This window comes from Phascolarctos cinereus, unplaced genomic scaffold, assembly GCF_003287225.1.
Source record: "Phascolarctos cinereus isolate Bilbo 61053 unplaced genomic scaffold, phaCin_HiC Scaffold_726;HRSCAF=1367, whole genome shotgun sequence".
Taxonomy (NCBI): Eukaryota; Metazoa; Chordata; class Mammalia; order Diprotodontia; family Phascolarctidae; genus Phascolarctos; species Phascolarctos cinereus.
This window is the reverse complement of record NW_027556098.1, coordinates 413,468,895-413,491,611: the sequence shown is the minus strand read 5'-3', so window position 1 is coordinate 413,491,611 and position 22,717 is coordinate 413,468,895. Positions and strand designations below refer to the sequence as shown.

The 22,717-nt window shown below is 50.7% G+C and overlaps 1 protein-coding gene across 6 annotated transcripts in view; it reads right to left on the bottom strand.

Moving 5' to 3' along the window:
* Positions 1-22,717, bottom strand: part of POU2F2 (POU class 2 homeobox 2) — a 54,181-nt gene that overhangs the window by 18,693 nt on the left and 12,771 nt on the right. For 4 of the 6 annotated variants that reach the window (XM_078145894.1, XM_021003770.2, XM_078145895.1 and 1 more), the window contains exon 1: positions 5,869-5,893. The exons of 1 other annotated variant lie outside the window; for it this stretch is intronic. Coding sequence is in view for 1 of the 5 variants with exons in the window: in XM_021003765.2 (XP_020859424.1) it covers positions 9,631-9,643 (13 nt within the window). In the remaining 4 variants the exon portion in view is untranslated. Of the gene's footprint in view, positions 1-5,868; positions 5,894-9,630; positions 9,761-22,717 lie in introns of those variants that run through there. One more of the 6 variants, XM_021003765.2, reaches the window with a different exon arrangement.

The following is a 22,717-nucleotide window of genomic DNA, read 5'->3' as shown; positions in this document are numbered from 1 at the left end:
CTTAATGGCCCTTTATCAAGAAGGAGACAGGAGTCGGGTGGAGTTTCCAAAGGTAGGCGTCCTTGGCATTATGCTGAGTAGCAACTTACAGAAGACTTGGATGAAGCTATGAAAGTCATACTTAGCAGATTTGCAGATAATGTAGAGCAGAAGGGATAGCTAACAAAGAGATATCCACAGACAAAAATGCTGGGGTAAACTTGACGAGATATGACTAATATGGTAATATGTTTTGCATGACTGCACATGTACAACCTTTATCAAATTGTTTGCCTTCTCAATGCGGGGGGAGGACAAGAGGGAAAGAGTTTGGAACTCCAAATTTTTTTAAACTTTAAAAATTGGTTTTTACATGTAATTGGAAAGATAAAATTTTTACAATAAAATATTTATGAGTTAACGTAATGAGGACAAATGTGACAACCTATACTTGGGTTCCAAAAATCAGTTTCACAAATATGAGGTGCAGAGGTATCACTAGAGGTCATCTGAAAAAGATTTGAAGTTTTTAGGGGACCACAAGCTCAATCAACATGCATCAACAGCCAGTCAATAACGATTTATTAAGCACCTACTGTGTGCCAGGCACTGTACCAAGCGCTGGAGATACAAACACAAATCAATACCGTTAAATGGCAGCTCAAAAAAGAAAGCCAATGGGGTCTTGTTTAAGACCCCATTAGTGCATTAAACATTAAGAAGCACATGGTGTCCATGTTGGAAGAGATCTCAGAAGCCATCTCTACACCAGCTTCCCCTCAACAACACATCCTCCAGGTTGCCTTCGACGGGCTTTGAGATGGCCTCTAAGGCCATGATTTTTAATGAAACCTTCCATTGTTAAATCTGTCTCTTAGCAAGTCCCACCCAGTGGCTCTAGTTCTATCGCAGGGTGCCCCGGGGAAGCAGCCTGGTGCCTTTTTCTATATGTGACAGTTCTTCAGGCACTATATCACCAGAAGTCTCATTGTACCCTTACACCGGCCCTGCCCAAGCCACCCCCACTTCATAAAACCCACCCTCATGTGACATTGTCTCAAGGCATTTCATCATCCACACAGCCCTCCTCTGGGTGCCCTTTCTAATAATGGGATGCCTAGAGCTGACCACCACACTGCAGCAGAGTAGGACTATCCCCTAGTCTTGCAGACCATGCCTCTCAATACTGGCTAAGGGGGCACAAATTCTCTTAGCTGCCACATACAATGTCATTGAAAATGGAGCTTGCAGGCCAATAAAACACCTTAATCGTCCTCAGACGAGCAGCTGTACTTCTAGCCATACCTCCTCTAGGGCAGAGACTGTTTTCTGCCTTGCTTTGAATTCCCAGGGCTTTAGCACAATGCCTGGTACATAGGAGGTACTTCATAAATGCTGATTAACTGACTCAAACTCTAACATTTGTGAAGCTAATTCTTTGCATGTAAGTGCTGGGTTTTCAATTTTTATTCCCCACTAAACTTCATCTAATTTTATTTTGATCAGTGTTCCAGTATGTTGAGATCTTTTCCTTCATTTTCTAATTGTGGAGTTGATTATTTGAGCCCAAGGGTAAGACTTTACATTGATACCCATTTAACTTCATCTTATCCAATAGGGAGTCAGCATGGAACAGTGAAAGCTTTGGAGTCAGAAGGTTTTAGCTCAGAGCAGCTAGGTGGTACAGTGGATAGAGCACTAGCCCTGGAATCAGGAGTACCCGAGTTCAAATCCAGCCTCAGACATTTGATACTAGCTAGCTGTGTGACCCTGGGCAAGTCCCTTAACCCCAATTGCCTTGAGTGCTCTCCCCCCCCCAAAAAAAGAGAGAAGGTCTTAGCTGGAATCCTCAGTTCTTTTACTACCTATGTGACTTTGGGCAGACCACTAATCCCACCCTGAGCCTCATCTACAAAATAAAGGTCACTTCTGGGGTCCCTTCCAACTCTTGGACAATGATTCAGCCCAGTGTTCTGGGCTGTCCAGATGTTCTACTCTGTTGCCCAAAGGGCTAGCTATCCCTCTCAGCCCTGTGTCACCTGCATAAGGAGATCATTTCTGTATTTGGTCACTGATAACAATGTTAAATACCACATGCCCCTGGACACTCTACTGGAGATCTCCTGCCAACGTTACCTCAAACCATTAAGGACTGTTCCTTCTGTCCAGGCATTTAATTAGCCCCCTATCCATTCATTGCCTATTTCCCATTTCTCCCATCTTGCCCCCAGGAAGTTACTGTGTCAAATGTTTTACTAAAGTCTAAGTCAATGCTGTTTCCTAAATACTCTTGGTCTACCTGTCCAAAGAGGAAATGGAGGTAGTCTGCTATGACCAGCTCTTGCTGAAGCCATGTTGGCTCCTTGGGATAGCTGCCTTCTTTTCTTCACACCCACTAACCACTCCTTTAATCATGTGCTGCAAACTTGAGCCAGAAACTGAAGACAAGCTCCGTGATGTAGAGTTTTCAGGCTCGCCTTCTCCCATCCATTCTCCAGACGTCCCTGGTGAGTGTCTCAGCACTCACTTCTGGCGGTTCTTTCAGGCCTGGTGATCTGAACCCATGACAGGCAGCTGGGAGCCCTATTCTATTCCCCTACCTATTCTGGGTGTCTGATCCCTGTAAGCCACTTATATTCTGGCCTTTCCAGTCCAAAGATCATTTTCCCTGGCAGAGAACACCTAATGGAGATGAGAGAACACAGGACAAAGAGGGTCATGGGGTTCATGCGCTCTCTCCTGGTCAGTCCATACCTAGAATACTGTGTGCAGTTTTTAATGGCGCGTTTTAAGAAGGTCGTTAATAAGCTGGGGAACGTTGAGAAAAGGCCAGCCAAAGTAGTTGGTGAGGGGCCTCGAGACTGGGGCCTACAAGGATGGGGGGGTGGGGAGGAACTTGAGGAAAGATGTTAAACTTATTCTAACTGGACCAAGAGGACAGAACAAAGAGCTATGCAGGAAGGGGCAGAGAGGTAAGCCCCTTCCACTATCTACAAAAGCCACAGATGAAAGACCCCAATCCACCCCACCTCTTACCAGCCTCTCCCCCCCAGTCTCTAGACTTCCCTTCTGCCTGGGAACAGTCATCAGTAATAGGTACGTTCTCTCACAGCATACCCCCTATGGCACACAAAGCCCCCAGGTTTACAAAATCCTCCCTACTTTACAAAATATTTTCCATCCATTGACTTCCTCAGACTGGTACTATGGCCTGGAAGTTCTATAGGCCAGGAGTTATCCTCTTCCCATTTGATAGAAGAAGAAGCTGAAAGTCCAGAGACTCACACTAGCAAGAGAGCAGAGAAGAGAACCCCGGTCTCCTGAGTCTGGGCCCATGACTATGAGTCATGTCCCAGGCACCCAAGGCTGAGTCTGCCTTGGGGAATAAAGCATCTGCTTTCTGAGTCCTGGCTGCATTGTATCAAAGCCTGCTCTCAGGAAAGGCCCTGAAGAAGTCACAAACACCAAGGCCGAGAATCAGTCCCTCATCATAGGGAGCCACATTATCAACAAAACAGGATGCTGCCCAAGAAACCAGGGCCTAATGGTGGGATCTGAAGTATCACCTATGCACAAAACATAAATTGTAAAAGCTAAAAAAGATCAGAGCTGCGAGGGCCCTCAGAATAGGGAATGTCAGGGCTGGGAGGGCCCTTAGAACAGGGAATGTCAGGGCTGGGAGGGGCGTTAGAACAGGGAACGTCAGGGCTGGGAGGGCCCTCAGAGCAGGGAACGTCAGGGCTCGGAGGCCCTTTAGAACAGGGAACGTCAGGGCTGGGAGGCTCTTAGAACGGGGAACGTCAGGGCTGGGAGGGCCCTCAGAGCAGGAATGTCAGGGCTGGGAGGCCCTTACAACAGGGAACGTCAGGGCTGGGAGGGCCCTTAGAACAGGGAACGTCAGGGCTGGGAGGGCCCTTAGAACAGGGAACGTCAGAGCTGGGAGGTTCTTAGAATAGGGAATGTCAGGGCTGGGAGGCCCTAGAGGGCTCTTAGAAGGAACAGGCGGGAAGTCAGGGCCTTAGGGGAAAGGGGGGCCCTCAGAACAGGGAACATCAGGGCTGGGAGGCCCTTAGAGCAGGGAACGTCGGGTCTGGGAGGGCCCTCAGAACAGGGAACGTCGGGTCTGGGAGGGCCCTCAAAACAGGGGATGTCAGGGCTGGGAGGCCCTTAGAACAGGGAACGTCGGGTCTGGGAGGGCCCTCAGAACAGGGAATGTCAGGGCTGGGAAGTCCTTAGAACAGGGAATGTCACAGCTGGGAGGGCCCTAAGAACAGGGAATGTCAGAGCTGGGAGGGAACTTGTGGGTCATTGATTCCACCTTTCCCCTGGTACAGACAGTAACCACCACTACTGCCACCACCACCATCATCGTTATCATCTAGAATACATACATATAGAGAGAGGGAGTACTTTCAGGTTGGTAAAGCCCTTTCCATGTTATTTCATTTGACATCAGATGAGGAAACTGAGCCCCAGATATGTGCTTTCAGCCCATGACATTTTAGCTTAGGCAGGCGGGGGTTCCCTCTTGCCTCTCCAACTCCCCTAGACCCTCAAGGCTGAGCAGTGCAAACCTCAGCCCAGATCCCCAAGCCTGGGCCTTCTGGGCCTTCCCCACCCCACCCCCCCATTGCCTGCTGGACTTTCACTTCTGCTCTGAGCTTCCCCCCCACCCTCCACTTTTAGCAGCTTTGTACCAGCCCTGGGCCAGCATTTACCGAAAATGGGGCTAAATATAGAGTGGCTGAGGGCCTCCCTCACCCTCCCTGGCCAGTCCCCAGGGTCCCCAGGTCCCTCTTGTTGGTTGCTGATGCTCGGAACCCAATTAGGCCCCATCCCCACTCCCTGGGGGGTCAGTGCCTTTCTCCTCCCAGCTGGGCCCCAGGGTGCACAAGGGTGAGATGTCACTGGGGGCAAGGAGGGAGATACGGACAGGTGGACACATCAGGACAGGACTTGCAGCTAGGGGGATCCGCTGTCAGATATGTTGACACTGATTTGCACTCACACAGAGGCCTAGAATGGCCCCCTCCCCCCAAATAAAGTCACACAAGCCCTCACATAGATACACATAGGTGTTGAGTTAAAGATAAACAGACATGGGACTGAGACAGAGTCACACACAATGTTGTGTGGTCACATTGCAGTATAGCTATCTATGTGGTCACACAAAGTAACCATAGATTAAAAAATCACAAACACCAACACAAATATAGTATTGTGAATTCAACTAGGCTCATAGCGAGGGACTCATAGCTAATTACACACAACCAAATTAGCTCACCTCCAAGGGGAGGCTGGGGATTAGGGCTAGATATGGTGGAAGGGGCCCTCCTGGGAGGCCAGAAGTACAAGTTCTAATCCAGGCTCTATCTCTGACTGGCTGTGTGGCCGTAGGCAAGTGACTACACTGTTCTGAGCCTCATGTCAGCTCTGACATTCCCTGTTCTAAGGCCCCTTCCAGCTCTGACATCCCCTGTTCTAAGGGCTTTCCCAGCTCTGATATTTGCTGTTCTAAGGCCCCTCCTTTCAGCTTTGACATTCACTGTAGTAAGGGCCCTCCCAGCCCTGACCTTCCCTGTTCTGAGGGCCTTCCCAGCCCTGACCTTCCCTGTTCTGAGGCCCCCCTCACTCTGACATTCTATATTCTTGTAATCCCACTCAGTCTGTTCCTCATCACACCTCATCTATGTACTCCATCTCCTTTGCTGGGTGGTCAGTTTCCCAAGTCCCCTTCCCTCTTCCCACCCCAGGGCTCTATCCTGGACCCTCTTTTCTTCTCTTGCTCTATCCTCTCCCCTGGTGAGGCCCATCTCCATGCAGATGACTCCCAATCTAATTATCCATCCCCTGCACCCCAGTGCCTCATCACCAGCTGCCTGAATGTACCTTCCAGGGAGAAATCTTCAAACGACCAAGTCCGAAACAGAAGCATCATCTTCGCCCAGCTTAGCCTGGTCTTCCTGCAAGCTTCCCTGTTTCAGTTAAGGGGAGCAGCAGGGTCCCAGCAAGCCCAGTTCCTAGCCTCAGCGTCATCCTTGACACTTGGGTCTCCCCTCAGCTGCCAAGTCCAGCCGGCTCGCTCTCCACCCCCATGTCTCTCTGCCTTCCTCTGCCCTTCCACAGTTACCACCCTTGCTTGGGTCCTATTGCTTGGACTGCTGCATTTATCTCCTGCCTGTCTTCTCTTCCAGCTTCCACCTTCTCCCTTCTCCTAACCACCCTCCCTTTAAGTCCCTGAATAATCATCCTGAGACCCAGACCTCACTCCAATACCCCTGTGCTCCTAGGCTCCCTGGTACCCTGAGAGAGGGAGCCTCCTGCCTTCTCAGCCCTCCATACCTTTGTATCCACCTTTGCAGCCGGCCTGAATTCTCCAGGCTGGCTGCTTATTCCTTATTTCCCTCTTCCTGGAATGTGCACCATCCTCCCCTCAGTCCCTTTCCCTATGGGCTCCACTCAGGGGTCACCCCTTTACGAGAGAATCTCCTCCTTACACAAACTGGCACTCACACTGGGCATTCTCTCAATCAAGTAACAATCTTTCCCTCCTCAAATTACTTTGTGTTACACTTGTTGGTGCCAATATCACATTTCATTTCCCCAGGAAAGGGTACGATCTCTGCGAGCAGGGACAGTTTCATGTTTTAGCATTGCATCTTCAGAGTAGGCCCCTAATAGATGTTTGCCAAATTAAATCGTGTGGGCTGGGCCCTGGGGTGGAAAAGGTGCTTTAAAAAAAGTGGGGGGTGGGGAGATGAAGAAAAGATGCTCTGTCTGAAGGCTCAGATCTTGGGGCTGATCTTGCACATCAACACGGGCTCGGCAGGATCTATGGAAACGTATTTCAACCTCTCTCACCTCAATTTTCTCACATTAAAAATGATGAGGTTGGGCCAGATGTTCTTGAAGACCCCCTCCCAGCTCTGACATTCCCTGTTCTCAGGGCCCTCCCAGCTCTGACATCTCCTGTTCTATGGACTCTCCCAGCTCTGACATTCCCTGTTCTAAGGCCCCCCCCAGCTCTGACACTCCCTGTTCTAAGTATCCTCCCAGCTCTAATATTCTATAATAGACCAACTTGTTTCACAAACTCTTCCTCTCCCCCACACCCAAATCCACTCCTTTTCCAGAATTTTCCTGTTTCTCCAGAATGCCACCTCCTTTTGGGTCTCTAGGTTCACGACCTCAGAGCTACCCTCCCCCACTATCCAGCCAGTTGTCAGACCATGTCATTCCTAACTCCTCAGCATCTCATGCGTCCCACAGTCACCACCTGGGTGCAGACCCTCATCCCCTCTCTCATCCCCCATCTCCTCCTCATCCTCCTCATCGTTGCCCAAGTGATCTTCTCTAAGCTGAAGTCCGACCAGGGCACTGCCCAACTCAATGAACTCCAATACCTCCCTATTACGTCCAGGGCAAAACCCTTAGCAACTGTCCCAGCCTGCCTCTCCAGCCTGGTTATCCCTGGCTCCACCTCCCATAGGACACTGAAGTCAGGACACACCTGTGCCTTTTCACTAGTGGGCCCCGGACCTGCGATGGGCTCCCTCCTCCTGGCAGGATCTCTCACTGCCTTCAGGACTCGACTCAAGACTTACCCTCTCCAGGAAGCCTTTCCTGATTCCCTCCTCTTTCCCCAAACCACCTGCCATTTATTTTGCATTTTATCTGCATACCTTTGTATCTATGCATGATGTCTCCTCCAGTAGAGTAGCTCCTTGAATAATAATAGCATTTACATAGTGCCTTTGGACAAGCCAGAAACTGTGCTGAGCCCTTCGAATAGTGGATAGAGAGCTACCCTTAGGGTGAGGGAGGGCTGGGTTCAAGTCCTACCACACCTGACACATGTGACCCTGGACAAGTCATTTATCTTTTCAGGGTCCCTCAGCAATGTGCTGAGTAGGTGTTTATCTGCCTCGGGAAACGGTAATCCTTAAGGAGCTCTGTGCATTAAAAAAAAAAAAAGGCCAAGTCCAGGTAAAAAAAAGGGGAGGTACTGAACTTACTCATGTCTAGCTGCCTCTTGGATCTGGGTGTGTGAATGGGGAGAGGGTGGAATGCATATCTGGAAGCTGGAAGTCTGGCTGTCTATACGGGACACAGAGAATATCTAGTGTGTGTATGTGTGTGTGTGTGTGTGTGTGTGTGTGTGTCCGCATGTGAGTGAGTGTGATGAGGGGGGATGTGGTGCGGTGTTTGTGTGAGTGCGTTGTGAATGTGTGTGTTGCATGTGTGTAGTATGTATGAGTGTGTGTAGTGTGTATGTAGGTGGTGTGTGTGCATGTGTGTGTGTGCGTGTTGAGATACTGAGATATTGTCTCCTTTGAGCAGCACAACAACCCTGGGACATAGGGGCTACTCCTATACCCATTTTACAGTTGAAGAAACTGAGGCAGACAGAGGCTAAGAAGGCCCTGCCCAAAGTCACACAACTAGTAAGTGTCTGAGGCCAGATCTCCCTAACTCCAAGTCCAGCACTCTAACCACTGTGCCTTATTGATACGTTCTAAGGTGCCTTTTGTTCTGGACACTTTATACTCTATGTTCTAAGGTCCCTCTCAGTTCTGAAATTACATGTTCTAGAGTCCTTTCCCTCCCAACTTTGACATTCTGGATTCTACAGCCCCTTCCACCTCTGACATTCTAGGTTCTACAGCCCCTTCCACCTCTGACATTCTGGGTTCTACAGCCACTTCTACCTCTGACATTATGGGTTCTCTAGCCACTTCCACCTCTGACATTCTGGGTTCTGCAGCCCCTTCCACCTCTGACATTCTGGGTTCTACAGCTCCTTCCACCTCTGACATTCTGGGTTCTCTAGCTACTTCCAGATCCGCCATTCTGTAGTTCCAATTTCAATATTCTATGTTCTAAGGTTTCACCTAGCTGTGACATTCTGTGAACAAGGCAGTTTATACATTCACACAGAGGCACACAGATTCAGATACACAAGCCCAGGGGACCCTCATCAAGAGATGTCCCTCTCACCTCCCCCCAGCCCTCATTCTGTCGTCTATGGAGGGCACCTTCTGTCTCATGAAGGGAAAACTGAGGGTGAGGGGACAGAGGTAGAGAGAGGAAGAGGAGAGAGGAGCACAAAAGCCTTAATTATGGGGGAGGAGGTGCCCATAACTTCTACCCCAGGAATACAGAGATACATGAGGGCCAGAGACAGGGAAAGTGAGGAGACAGGACAGAGAGAGGAAGGAAGCTCTCCAGGATATGGAATGGGGGGCAGGAGAGAGGACTGGACAAAGAGAGGAGGGAATCCGGGAAGGGAACACGGGGAAAGAGGGGCATCCTTAAAGAAAGAGGAGCTGAGGAAAAAAAGAAAGAGGAGACAGCAAGAGAGATGCTGGAAGGCTGGAAGAGGGAAAAAGGCAGAGAAGAAAAAGGGAGAGAAACAGTCAGAGAGATAAACAGAAAGAGACAGAGATGGGAGAAAAGGGGACACACACACAGGCATGGGAGGGGGGGCCAGAAACAGCCAGTGAGACACAGACTGAGACAGAAGAATAGAGGGAAAGATGGGAGAGAGAAAGAAACAGAGAACAGAGCTGGGAATGGGAGGGGGGAGAGAGGCCACCATGGAAATCAGGGGAAGGAGAGGAAACCCTACAAAAGGGTTGACTCTGCCCTTACCTGGAGCCCCCATGCCGGAGTGCACCACGCTGCCCCGGCTGGGGGCGGAGGTAGACAGGAGCAAGGCTGGGCTGGGGGAACAACTGTGTCATCTCTCCGCCCCCTCCCCAGGTCCCAGGCCCTCCCCACAGCCAACCCCAGGACAGGAAGTCACCCAGAGAGGAAACCACAGGGGCAGGACCGCCCTCTGCGGAGAGAAACTACACCCCCCCCACCACACACAAACACACCCATCGAGACCAGACTCAGCCCAGCCTGAGGGGCCCAGAGCCCCGGTTCTCACAACCCCTCCCTTTTCAGCTGGAACACCAAGCCTAGGAGGCAGAAGCCCTCCAGTCCAGGCACCGTCCCCCACTTTCCGTGTGACCTCAGTCAAGTCACACGCCCTCCCATGGACCCCAATTTCTACAACTGTAAAAAGAGAGGGGTGGACAGCATGTCCTCTAAGGTCCTTTCCAGCTCTAACCTTCTTGGTTCTAAGGCCTGGACATTCCATGTTCTAAGCTCCCTCCCAGCTCTGAAGTTCTGTGTTCCAAGTGCAAAGCACTCCCAGCTCAGCTATTCATTATTCTAAAAGCCTTTCCAGCACTGACATCGTAGGGGGGCTAATACTCACTGTGTTACCTGGGGCAAGTTCTTATCTTTCTCTGGTCCTCACTTTTCCCATCTATAAAACAGGGCTAAGAGGCAAGATCGAATAGTGGATAGAGAGCTACCCTTAGGGTGAGGGAGGGCTGGGTTCAGGTCCTACCACACCTGACACATGTGACCCTGGACAAGTCATTTATCTTTTCAGGGTCCCTCAGCAATGTGCTGAGTAGGTGTTTATCTGCCTCGGGAAACGGTAATCCTTAAGGAGCTCTGTGCATTAAAAAAAAAAAAGGCCAAGTCCAGGTAAAAAAAAAGGGGAGGTACTGAACTTACTCATGTCTAGCTGCCTCTTGGATCTGGGTGTGTGAATGGGGAGAGGGTGGAATGCATATCTGGAAGCTGGAAGTCTGGCTGTCTACACTGGATGCAGAGAACATCTAGTGTGTGTATGTGTGTGTGTGTGTGTGTGTGCGCGCGCGCATGTGAGTGCGTGTGGTGTGGGGGGGTGGTGTTTGTGTATGTGTGTGAATGTCAGTGTGTTGTATGTATGAGTGTGTGTGTGTGTGTGTGCGCGCGCGCGCATGTGAGTGCATGTGTGGTGTGGGGGTGTGGTGTTTGTGTATGTGTGTGAATGTCAGTGTGTTTGTATGTATGTGTAGTATGTATGTGTGTGTGTGTGTGCGCGCGCGCATGTGAGTGCATGTGGTGTGGGGGTATGTGTGGTGTTTGTGTATGTGTGTGAATGTCAGTGTGTGTTGTATGTATGTGTAGTACGTATGAGTGTGTGTGTGTGTGTGCGCGCGCATGTGAGTGCGTGTGGTGTGGGGGGTGTGTGGTGTTTTGTATGTGTGTGAATGTCAGTGTGTGTTGTATGTATGTGTAGTACGTATGAGTGTGTGTGTGTGTGTGTGCGCGCGCGCGCGCGCATGTGAGTGCGTGTGGTGTGGGGGGGTGTGGTGTTTGTGTATGTGTGTGAATGTCAGTGTGTGTTGTATGTATGTGTAGTACGTATGAGTGTGTGTGTGTGTGTGTGTGCGCGCGCATGTGAGTGCGTGTGGTGTGGGGGTGTGTGGTGTTTGTGTATGTGTGTGAATGTCAGTGTGTGTTGTATGTATGTGTAGTACGTATGAGTGTGTGTGTGTGTGTGCGCGCGCGCATGTGAGTGCGTGTGGTGGGGGGGTGTGTGGTGTTTGTGTATGTGTGTGAATGTCAGTGTGTGTTGTATGTATGTGTAGTACGTATGAGTGTGTGTGTGTGTGTGTGCGCGCATGTGAGTGCGTGTGGTGTGGGGGGTGTGGTGTTTGTGTATGTGTGTGAATGTCAGTGTGTGTTGTATGTATGTGTAGTACGTATGATGTGTGTGTGTGTGTGCGCGCATGTGAGTGCGTGTGTGTGTGGGGGTGTGGTGTTTGTGTATGTGTGTGAATGTCAGTGTTGGCTGCATGTATGTGTAGCATGTATGAGTGTGTGTGTGTGTGTGTGTGTGTGCGCGCGCGCGCATGTGAGTGCGTGTGGTGTGGGGGGTGTGTGGTGTTTGTGTATGTGTGTGAATGTCAGTGTGTGTTGTATGTATGTGTAGTACGTATGAGTGTGTGTGTGTGTGTGTGTGCGCGCATGTGAGTGCGTGTGGTGTGGGGGGGGTGTGGTGTTTGTGTATGTGTGTGAATGTCAGTGTGTGTTGTATGTATGTGTAGCATGTATGAGTGTGTGTGTGTGTGTGTGTGCTTAGTGTATATGTATGTGTGGTCCGTGTGTTAGTATGGGGGGGGTGCGCGCGCGCACGCGCGCAGTAGGGAAAAGAGTCCTGCACTTCCTAGTGCTGCCCACCAGAGGGCGACCCCTACCCGTCAGTGTCCAGCCTGACTGGCCCTGCAGAACTCTTCTGTCCACCTCCTCTCTCCATACACACCCAGGCACACACTGCCACTCTCCAGGTCCAGCCTGGAGACCAGTGAGGAGGGGGTGAGGGAGAGGTCTGTGAGAGCCGCCAGAAGCCTGGCTCCCCAGGAGGAGGCACACACCTGGAAAGGAAGCTTTGCTAGCTCATCTGGCTTCTACAGTCTGGGCTAATCTCCTGTGCCTAACCAAGCGTGTATCCTCCGACTCAAGGAGGGCTGAGTTCAAGGACCGGCTCTGCCCCTGACTCACTGTGTGACCTTAGACAGAGTCCTTCATGGTACTTCAGTTACCCCATGCATAAAAGAGAAGGGTTTGGACTTCAAAAAGGAAGATATCTTAGTGCTCAGACATTCTGGGTTCTAGGGGCCTTTGTAGTTCTGATATCTCTGTTCTAAGGAACCTTCAGCTCTGATATTTCCTGTTCTAAGGCCCCTCCCAGCTCTGCCATCCCCTATTCTAAGGGCCCTCCCAGCTCTGATATCCCCTGTTCTAAGGGCCCTCCCAGCCCTGACTTTGTCTGTTCTAAGGCCCCTCCCAACTCTGCCATCCCCTGTTCTAAAGGCCCTCCCAACTCTGCCATCCCCTGTTCTAAAGGCCCTCCCAGTCCTGACATTCCCTGTTCTAAGGCTCCTCCCAGCCCTGACACTGCCTGTTCTGAGGGCCATTCCAGCTCTGCCATCCCCGATTCTAAGGGCCCCCCCAGCTCTGCCATCCCCTGTTCTAAAGTTCCTCCAAGCTCTGCCATCCCCTGTTCTAAGGGTCCTCCCAGCTCTGATATCCGCTGTTCTAAGGCCCTTCTGAACTCTGACATTTTCTATTCTAAGCCCTGCCCCCTCCCAGCTCTGATGCTCTGTATTCTCAATGCCCCTTCTAGCTGTGGCCTTCTATAGTCTATTATCTGTAGAATGAGAGGGTTGGGCCAGATGATTCTTAAAGTCCCTTCCAGATCTAAATCTATGCCCCAAAGATTTGCTGAGTGACTTTGGGCAAAGTCACTTCCCCTTTAGAGCCTTCCCAGAAAAGGGAAATGACTTGCTCATGGGCACAGAGGTTACAGTAAATGGCAGGAGCAGGATTCAAATGTAGCTCCTGACTCCAAATACAGCTGTTTCCACTACAGCCCACTGGGTCTATCTCTAGGCCAGGACTCAGGCTCCTCTCAGATGCCACCTTCTCCAGTCAGGCTCTCCCTTTGCTGTGCCCCTCCAGCATGCGTATCTCTTTCTTATAGATTCTCTCCCATCCGACTGAGCATTGGAGTTCTGTGGACCTCACACTGCTGAGCCTACAGCTACCTACTCTCCTTGCCTGAAAGTTTCCCTCACCCCTTTCAGATTAAAGAAGGCAAAGAGAAATCTGGTGGTGGGACTGAGAGAGACGCCAGCGATGGGGAGCGTTGAGAAGAGAACGGAATGAGGGAGGGAAGACTAAGCCCTGCCAGGGGTGCAACAAGGTGGGGATGCTGGAGAGCTCGCTCCTACTGAAGAGGAGATGAGATGTCCTTGGATATGCAAAGAGTGGGATAGGGGAAGGAATGGAGAAAGGGCAGGAGGCCAGCGCAGAGAACGAGGGTGGAGAGGAGAGGACAGAAGGAGAGATTCTGGGGAGAAGGGCCAGAGAGGCAGTACAGGACAGGGGAGAAAGGTATGGAAGGGGCTACCCGAGGGCGGTCAAGGTGGAGGCCTGAGGAGGAGAGTGGAAGGAAGGGTGGGATGGAGAGGCCTTGGGGCCAGGGAGGAAGAAATGTGCTATGCTGCTGGAGCAGGCCGCTGAGAGAGACAGAGAGGGCATTGGGGAGCAGTGCGGAGCCCCGAGGGGCGCGGGGGCCAGGCGGTGGGGGAGGCCAGGCCGGGCTCAGGGCTGAGCGGTAATTAAAGGAGACGGCTGGGGCTCCCCAGGGCCGGCGGGGCCGGTAACTGACACGCGGGCTCCATTGCTTCGCTCATATTTCTCGCCGGATCGATACGTTTGACTCCCGACAAGACAATAATCGCTTGTACGCGGCCGGCGAGTCGATCAAATACATTATTAGAGCTGGGTCCCCCGGGGCCTGGGCGGGGGGTTGGGGGGCGGGAGAGCCGCCAGCCGCGGGGGACGGCCGGAGTGCCATTCCTCTCCCGCTGGGCGCCCTCCCCCCGAGCGCCCCCAAGTCACGATCCCCAGGTTCTCTATGGACCGTGAGGGCAGACCCCCAGGCACGGGGCCTCTCTCCATTTTTCCAGCCTCCCCCGAAATTGAATCTTCCGTTTGGGGGGTCTCTCACAGCCTCTTCAGCCTCCTCCCTCACTAGTTCCCCAGCCGGAGGTCTCTCTCCCTGCCTCTGCACAACGGTCTTCGGGGCGCTCTCTCTCTCTCTCTCTCTCTCTCTCTCTCTCTCTCTCTCTCTCTCTCTCTCTCTCTCTCTCTCTCTCTCTCTCTCGCCCTCTCCCTCTCCCTCTCCCTCTCCCTCCCTCTCTTTCTCCCCCTCCATGGATAGCTCTCCTTTTCTCCACTCTCTCCCAGGTATTTTTCTCTGCCTCTCCAGCCTCTCCCTCTGATGATTTCCCCAAGCTCAGGAACTCTTCGAACCTCCTCCCCTATCACACTATTTCTTGAACTCTGGGTCTCACTTTGCTTCTCCAGATCCTCTCTGCCCCCAGTCTCCTGAACTGCGTCTTCATTTTTCCAGGCTACTTTCTCTGACAATCTCCCCAGCCCTGGGCTCTCTCCAGCCTTCCCATTCCCAGGCTCTGCTTCTCTCCCTGTTTCTCCAGCCTGCTCTCCCCACACCTCCAATCTCCTGGACTCTAAGTCTCCTCAGTTTCTGGAGGGTTATCCTTCTCCTCCACCCCACCCCAGCATGGATTCTTAGTCTTTCTCTGCTTTTCCAGATTCCTTTCCTCCAACAGTTTTTCCAGCTCTGGGTCTCTCTTCCTCTCTCTCCAGCCTCCCCACTATAGTCTCTCTGCTATGGATTCTTCCCCCCTTCTCCCCAGGCCCTAGGTGTCTCTGCCTGTCTTTCTGTCTTTGTCTCTGTGTCTCTGTTTTTCTCTCCATCTCTGTGTGTGTGTGTCTCTCTGTCTCTCTGTCTCTCTGTCTCTCTCTCTCTCTCTCTCTCTCTCTCTCTCTCTCTCTCTCTCACTCTGTCCTACTGACTTTATTCCAAGGAATAAAGGAAGGGAGTGTTGTGCAGTGCCCTGGGTCTGGAACCAGAGTTAGTATCCCCATTTCTTCCATTAATTGGCTGTGAGACTTCAGGGATTTCATCTCTCTTTTCTGAGCCTTAGTGTCTTTTTTCCTCTGAGCCTTAGTGTCTTGAGAGTGCTAGACTGGTAGTCAGGAGATCTGGGGTTTTAATCTCATCTCAGAACACTAGCAATGTAACTTCGGGCAAAGCATTTAACTTCCCCAGTCTGTTTCCTCCTCTATAAAATGGGGATAATAACGTATCTGTAAGCATTGACCTCTGACGCGTACTGGCTCTGTGGCCCCTGAGGCAAGCTGCTGAACTTCTCAGTGCCCTAAGAAACTCTAAGAGAGATGAGAATGTCAGGCAGGTGCTTCCTCATCTGGGGAATGAATACCAAATACCAACAAAACCATAGATCAAGTCCCTACCTCTATTTAGCTCCCAATATTTACAGATCTGGAGCTGGAAGGAACCTCTGAGCCCATAACCTCCAGCCCCTTTACTTTAAACAATAAAGAAAGCAAAGCCTAGAGAGGTTGTGTTCAAGGTCACACAGGTCAGAAGAGGGAGAACTGGAAGAGAAGAAGAAGAAGAAGAAGAAGAAGAAGAAGAAGAAGAAGAAGAAGAAGAAGAAGAAGAGGAAGAGGAAGAGGAAGAAGAGGAAGAAAAGGGAGGAGGAAGAGGAGGAGGATTTGAACCCAGGTCCTTAGATTCCACACCTAACACTTTCTACCATGCCAAGCTTCCTCAATGTTGTGAGGCTCATTTGAATGGATCCATGGAGCATTTTGCAAACCTTAGTGTGCTATCTATACGGCAGTTACTATTCTCCATTGCCTTCCCCATTTGTGAAAGGAGGGGGTTCAAAATGATCCTCCTTCCCAGCTCCCAGTTCTGTGGCCAGGGTCTACTCAGAGTGAACCAGCAGGGTCCCCTACACAGCTTCTCCCTTCTCTACCTACCCAGAATGTATGAGGGGGTAAAGCTTTGGGGGGGGTCAGCAACCCAGCCCCCACCCCCACCCTGCTCTTCTATTCTGTAGTTGGCTCCCCAGGCCCTTGGCCTGGAGATTCTGTCTCCTCCAGAGGTCCTGAGTGGACCCTGGAGTCCACTTCATGCCCTCGACATTTGAAGTCTGATAGTCTGAAACATCCTAGAGTTCCCTTGGGGCAGATGGCATCAGAAAGGTCCAGAGACATAGGAAAAGGACACCAGAAGAACCTCTCTGACCCAGTGCTTGGTGGGGTGGGGAGGGGCCTCAATGACAGTTTCAGAGAGGCCAGAAGGAAACCACACTAAAAAAAAAAAAAGACCAAGAGGTGATGTCTGGATTTCCCTTCCTCTCTCTGCCACTTACCAGCTGAATGACCTAGGGGACATCCTTTCCCTTCCCTGGGCCTCAGTTTCCTTATCCATAAAAAACAGGATAATAATACCTGTGCTGTGAGGGATGCACATTATAAACCACAAGGTCATAACAATAAGAAGGAAACCCAACCTGGAGTAACTGGGACTATTTCTCTCTTGGTTCTCTTCCTACAACTCTGACTGCTCCTTCTCCATATGCTTTTTCGATCATCGCCCTACTCCTGCCCACTAAGTGTGGGCATCTGCTGAGGCTCTGCCCTGGGCCTTCTTGCCCTCTGTCAACCCTGTTTTCTTCGGTGAACTCACTTGCTCCCATGGATTCCTCGAGTGAAGTGACTCCCAACTCCCATCACCAACCAGCTGCTGGACAGCTCCACTTGCCTCACCCCTCCCAACTCCGCATATCCAAAATAGAACTCACTCTCTTTCCCTCATTCGTCCTCAAAACTTCCCCATTTTTGCTGATGGCATGGCCATCCCTCTAATCACTCAGGTCTATAACTGCAAAGTCATCCTTGACTCTTACTTCCCAAATCCAATCAGCTGCAAAATCTTATCAATTCCCCCTCCACAACATCTCTCAAGCTCATTTCCTTCTCTTTATCCAAAGGCACCACCTGACTTCAGGGCGTTATCACCTCTCACCTGGACTGTGGCCGCCATCATCTAGCTGATCTCCCTCCCTCCAATCTCTCTTCTTTTCAAGCCAGCCTCCACACAGCCACTGAATGGATAGTCCTAAAACCCAGGTCTGGCCATGTCAGTTCTTTAGACAAAAAACCTTTAGTGGATTCCTGGAATACACCTCCTGGAATCCCCAGCTTCCTCCAAAGCATAGCTCAGGTGCCACCAAAGACATAAGGTCTTTCCTGATCTCCCCCTCCCCTCTTTGTTACCACTCTTTCCCTCTTGAATACATTACTTTGTATGTATTTACTGATAGTGTAAAATACTGTCCTGCATTTACTGACAATATCATAGCCCTAGATCATGGAAGGGACTTCAGGACTCTTTTAGACCAACACCTTCAATCCACAAATAAAGAAACTGAGGTAAATAGAGGTTAAGTGGGTTGTACAGGTCCACAGAGAAAGTTAATGACAGAAGGGGGCAACTAGGTGGTGCAGTGGATAGAGCACCAGCCCTCAAGTCAGGAGGACTTGAGTTCAAATCCGACCTCAGACTAAACACTTGACACTTAACTAGCTGTGTGACACTGGGTAAGTCACTTAATCCCAATTGCCTAAAAAAAAAAAGTTAATGGCAGAGCTAGGATTTGAACTGTCTTTATGACTCCATGTTTCTTTCCAAAGAACCACGCTGCCTCCTGTACTTATTTGTACGTGTGTTCTAATAATAATAATAATAATAATGATAGTTAGCATTTATATAGTGCCTACAATGTACCAGACACTATGCTAAGCATTTTATAAATATGATCTCATTTTATCCTCACAACAACCCAGGGATGTAGGGGCAATTATTATCCCAATTTTATAGGTGAGGAAACTGAGGCAGGCAGGCAAATGACTTGCCCAGAGTCACACAGCTAGTAAGTATCTGAGGTCAGATTTGAACTCAGGTCTTCCTGACTCCTATATGCCCCCTAGCTGCCTCTGTTGTCCCCACTTTCCAAAAGAATGTAAATTTGTTGGGGGCAGAGCTGTTTCTTGGTCTCATAGTGCCTGGCACACAGCAGGTGTTTTTAAGACCTCATTGTGGATAGATCTTGTTGTCTAAGAATTTCTAAAAATTCTCCTGTTAAACAAGAGACCATCTTCTTACCGCCTTGTAGGGAATCCAGGACTATCAGAGTTGGGGTGGAAAACTGTCTTCTAGTTCTGTGACATTACCAGGTGACCCGGGGCCTCTGGGAGTCTGTGAATTGTCTCTTTAGACTAAATATCACAGCTGAAAGGGCCCTTGGACATCATTTTGTCCAACTCTCCAACTTTTTGGATGGGGAAAGGGGGTAAAGCAGAGGTGAGTGACATTTCTGAGGTCATGTAGTGGGTGTCTAATCCCAGGGATGAAAGGCAACATGATGCCATGGGAGAAGTGGGGAATTCAGAGTCCGAGGAGCTGTTTCAATCTTACCCTAATTAATCACCTGTCATACCACAGGCCCCTTCTCTTGCTTTCAGTTTCCTCATCTGTGACATCTGGCTTGGACAGATGGCAGCTCAGGTTCCTACTAGTTCTACATCTAGGACCTAAGTCCATGACTGATGTACAATACGGTGGAGTGGAAAGGAGGCTGAATTTAGAGCTATGGGACCCGAGCAAAAACCCTATCTCTGCCACTTACTACCTGTGTGGCCTTGGATAAGTCACTGACTGCCGAGCCTCTGTTTCCTCATCTGTAAATGGGGCTTGGGTTGTGCCCTCTGAGGTTGTCGGCTAGCCCTAAGTCCACAATCCTAAAGGAATCACTTGCTAATATCATTGTGTGAGTCCTAGCAAATCCTGGGCCCTCTCTGGGCCTCAATCCACTCATTTTTAAAATGAGAGAAGTATACTTGCTGACAGAGAGATAATAGAATTAGGGTGCAGGCTGAAAGATCTGTTTCAGGGACATGACCAATGCAGTAATTTGTTTTGCTTGATTTGGCATATTTGTTATAAGTTATCACTAATTTATTTTCCAATGGGAGAGAAAGAAAATAGATTTTCGTTAATTAAAAAAAATTAAAATTCGAAAAAATAAAATGATGAAATGAGGGGGTGGGACTCCATGGCCCCCACGACCCTCCTTTTAGCTACAGACATGTGATTTTGTGTGAGCCTGTGAGCCTGGAGCCTATGGGGATGGATCTGAGGAAGAAGAAGGATAATAATGCCTTCTTCTCCCTCCCAGGGTGCCAATGCTGGGGAGGAAAGCTGAGGCCAGGCTTCTAAAGACAAGTAGGCACAGGATTCCATCCATTAAAGGGAATCTGGGAGAATGTCCGATCAGGGGCTGAGGCCTGAGTCAGGCTGCAAGCAAAGGAATCTGGGGGCCCCAGGTAGGAGGGAAGGGAGGGGCAGACACCAGCAACTATGAGGCCATGGAGGAAACAGGCAACAGTAAGGCCTGGAGGGAGGCAGGAAGGTGGACTTGGGAATGGAAAGGAGAAACATCAGTGACGTGATATGGGGCAGGAGACAGGATGGTAGAAGGAGGCAGAGGCAGAGATAACCACTGCACCCATATGTGCACATGCACACACACACACACAAATACACACATGTACACACTGATTTTAGAAATCCCAGGACTGAATAATACTTCAGAATTTGAAAATCACAGACTCTTAGGAGAGACACTGTTTCAGCACCTTGGCCAGAGGTGCCTGGCTCCCCCTGCACAGAGCCCACACATACCACAGCTGCAGCCCACACTCCTTTAGAGAGACTTCCCAGATAGCGACCCCAAGGGAGGAGGAAGGCTGCTCACGGTGAGAAGAGCCCCCACAGAACACTGCACCCAGCACTCTGAAGGTTCTGCACGGTGGAAGTACCAGTGTGCAAAGAGCTCTGGCCCAGGAGGCAGGAAACGTTCCAGTTCTGGCTGAAACCCTGGACAAGTCCCTCTGCCCAGCTCCAACTCTGGTGTCGAGGCACAGAATAATAGAACAACAGAGCTGGGAGGGCCCTTAGAACAGAGAAGGTTAGCCCTGGAAGGGGATTTAGAACAGAGATTGTCAGAGCTGGGAGGGCCCTTAGAACAGGGAATGTTAGCCCTGGAAGGGGACTTAAAACAGACTGTCAGAGCTGGAAGAAACCTTAGAATATGGAACGAGGCCTTAAAACATGGAGTATCAAGGCCAGAAGGCACCTTAGGCTTCATCAATCCAGCCTTTCATTTGACAGACCGGGCCCCTGACACCCAAATAGGGCAGATGTTTGTCCAAGGTCACACAGTGGGTTCTGATAGGATCAGAACTAGAACCCAGGTGTCCTCTAAATCCAGAGCTCTCTTTAGCACGAAGATAAAGCCATGGCTATAGGAGTGGATAGAATGGATAGCTATAGATGAGACAGGGGTGGAGGACTGAGGGAATGACAACAGCTAGGACAGAAAAGAGAGAAAGCGGGGCTTAGGGGCACAAACGATGGAAGACAAAAAAGGAACGGTGTGAGGGCCATGGAGATGAGGATGGGCAAAGGTTAACAAAGTGTTGGGGTGCCTCAGCAATGGCCATATAAACACTGCCTCAGTTTCCCCTCCTCGGTGCTTCTTGCTTCCTGAGCCAGTCCTTTCCACTTTCCCCTCCCAATCCCTGCCTGAACTCTTATATCCCCAACACTCCCTCCATTCCTCCCCTCTTTTCCAAACTGCCTTCCCGGTCCCTGAGTCTCTCCTTGGTGGCCCCACTAGCTTTTTTCTCCAGGACCCTTCAGGGTGGGGAAGGGGAGAAGGGAGTCAAAAGCACGTTTAAGTGCCTACTGTGTGCATAGCACTGGGGAACAACAAAAAGGGGGCAAAAACAGCCCCTGCCCTCAAGGAGCTCGCAGTCTAACGGGGAAAGAACATGCAAAGGATGAAGAATAAGCTATAGAAACGCTACCTTGAGGGAACGCACTAGTGTTAGGGGGATTGGGAAAGGCCCCTTGCAGAAAGTGGGACTTTACTTGAGACATGCAGGAAGCCAGGGAATCTAGGTAACAGCCCCAGGCCCTGGAATATAAGGAGGAAGAGGAGGAGGAAGACAGGTAACAAATACAGCTGATATGTGGAGGGGGTGGCACAGTGGGAAAGTTAAGGACCTCACAGACTGGTGTAGGATCACAAGGTCACAGATTTAGAGCTGAAGGACCTTACAGCCCTTCAGACTGAACCCTCTCATTTTATAGATGAGGAAACTGAGGCCTAGAGTAGGTAAATTCCTGAGGTGAGATTAGAACCCAGGTCTTCTTGACTCAGAGCCCAGGCTGCTTCTGTAAGGAAAAAGAGAGTGTTCCAGCACGTGATAGTTCCAAATTCCTGGATTCAGCGGGCTGGCTCTGGGAACCAAAGTAGGGTGATTTATGCAAGACATGGGAAATGAGAGAGAAAGCCTGGGTAACAAGCCCAGGTTTCTGGAGTCTGTGGGCACAGGGGCACCTTCATGACTTATAGAGGTCATCAAGGCTGGGATAGAAAAGAAAGAAGCCTGGGTGATGGATGAAGATGCTGTTGTGGACCATGGCTGAAGAAGGGGGAGGAGGGAAGGGGGAGAGAATTACCAGCCAGGCCAGAGTCCCCGATCTCTGGAGAGCAGCAGGCCAGCTGTGGGGGAGGGGGTCCCTAGGTGGCTTATTTGAACACAGATTAGAAGAGAGGAGGAAGAAAAAGCAATGAGGAGGAAGAGTGAGTAATGGAAGGAGCTGATACCATGAGGCTCCCAGGACCTGGAAGGTCTGGGGCTGGCCATGAGCATAGGGAGGGGTCTGGGGTGATGTCCAAAACAGAGGGACCAGGAGCAAAGGGGTTTGGGTGACTGTCAGCATAGACACTGGGGGCACAGTGGGGTGAGAAAAGCCAAGCAGGTGAGAACCCCCAGCACCTGGAAGTCCTTGGGCCAGCCATGGCTATGGGGTGGGATAGATGCACAATACGCAAAGTAGGAGAAAGGAGTATGAGGAGCAAGTCTGGGTGATGGATAGAGGTGACTTTGGGGGGCAATAAGGGGAAAATGACCAGTCAGGTGGTAGCCTCAGGGCCTGTGAGGTCTCTGGCCAGCGATGGATGTAGGGGAGCCTTGGGTAGCTTATCCAAGATACAGGGACTGGAAGAGAGGAGGAGGAGGAGGAGGAGGGAGGGCTGGGTGATGGACAGAACTGATATTGAGGGCTGCTGGGGGGGAGGCGGATGGCTGAGGAGCAGGGGGGGGCAGTAAAGTGGCGGGGGAGGGGGAGGAGAAGGACCAGGCCTCACATTTAGCATTCAGGGCAGTTGACAATAAAAATGCTTTATTGCCAAGAAACTGGATCGATCGCGGCTGGAGGGGGCCGGCAGGGGGGACGCGGAGGGCTCGGTGTGAGAGCCGGCCAGGCCTCCTCAGAGCCTGGCCACAGCCGCCTGCCCCCCCTGTGCCC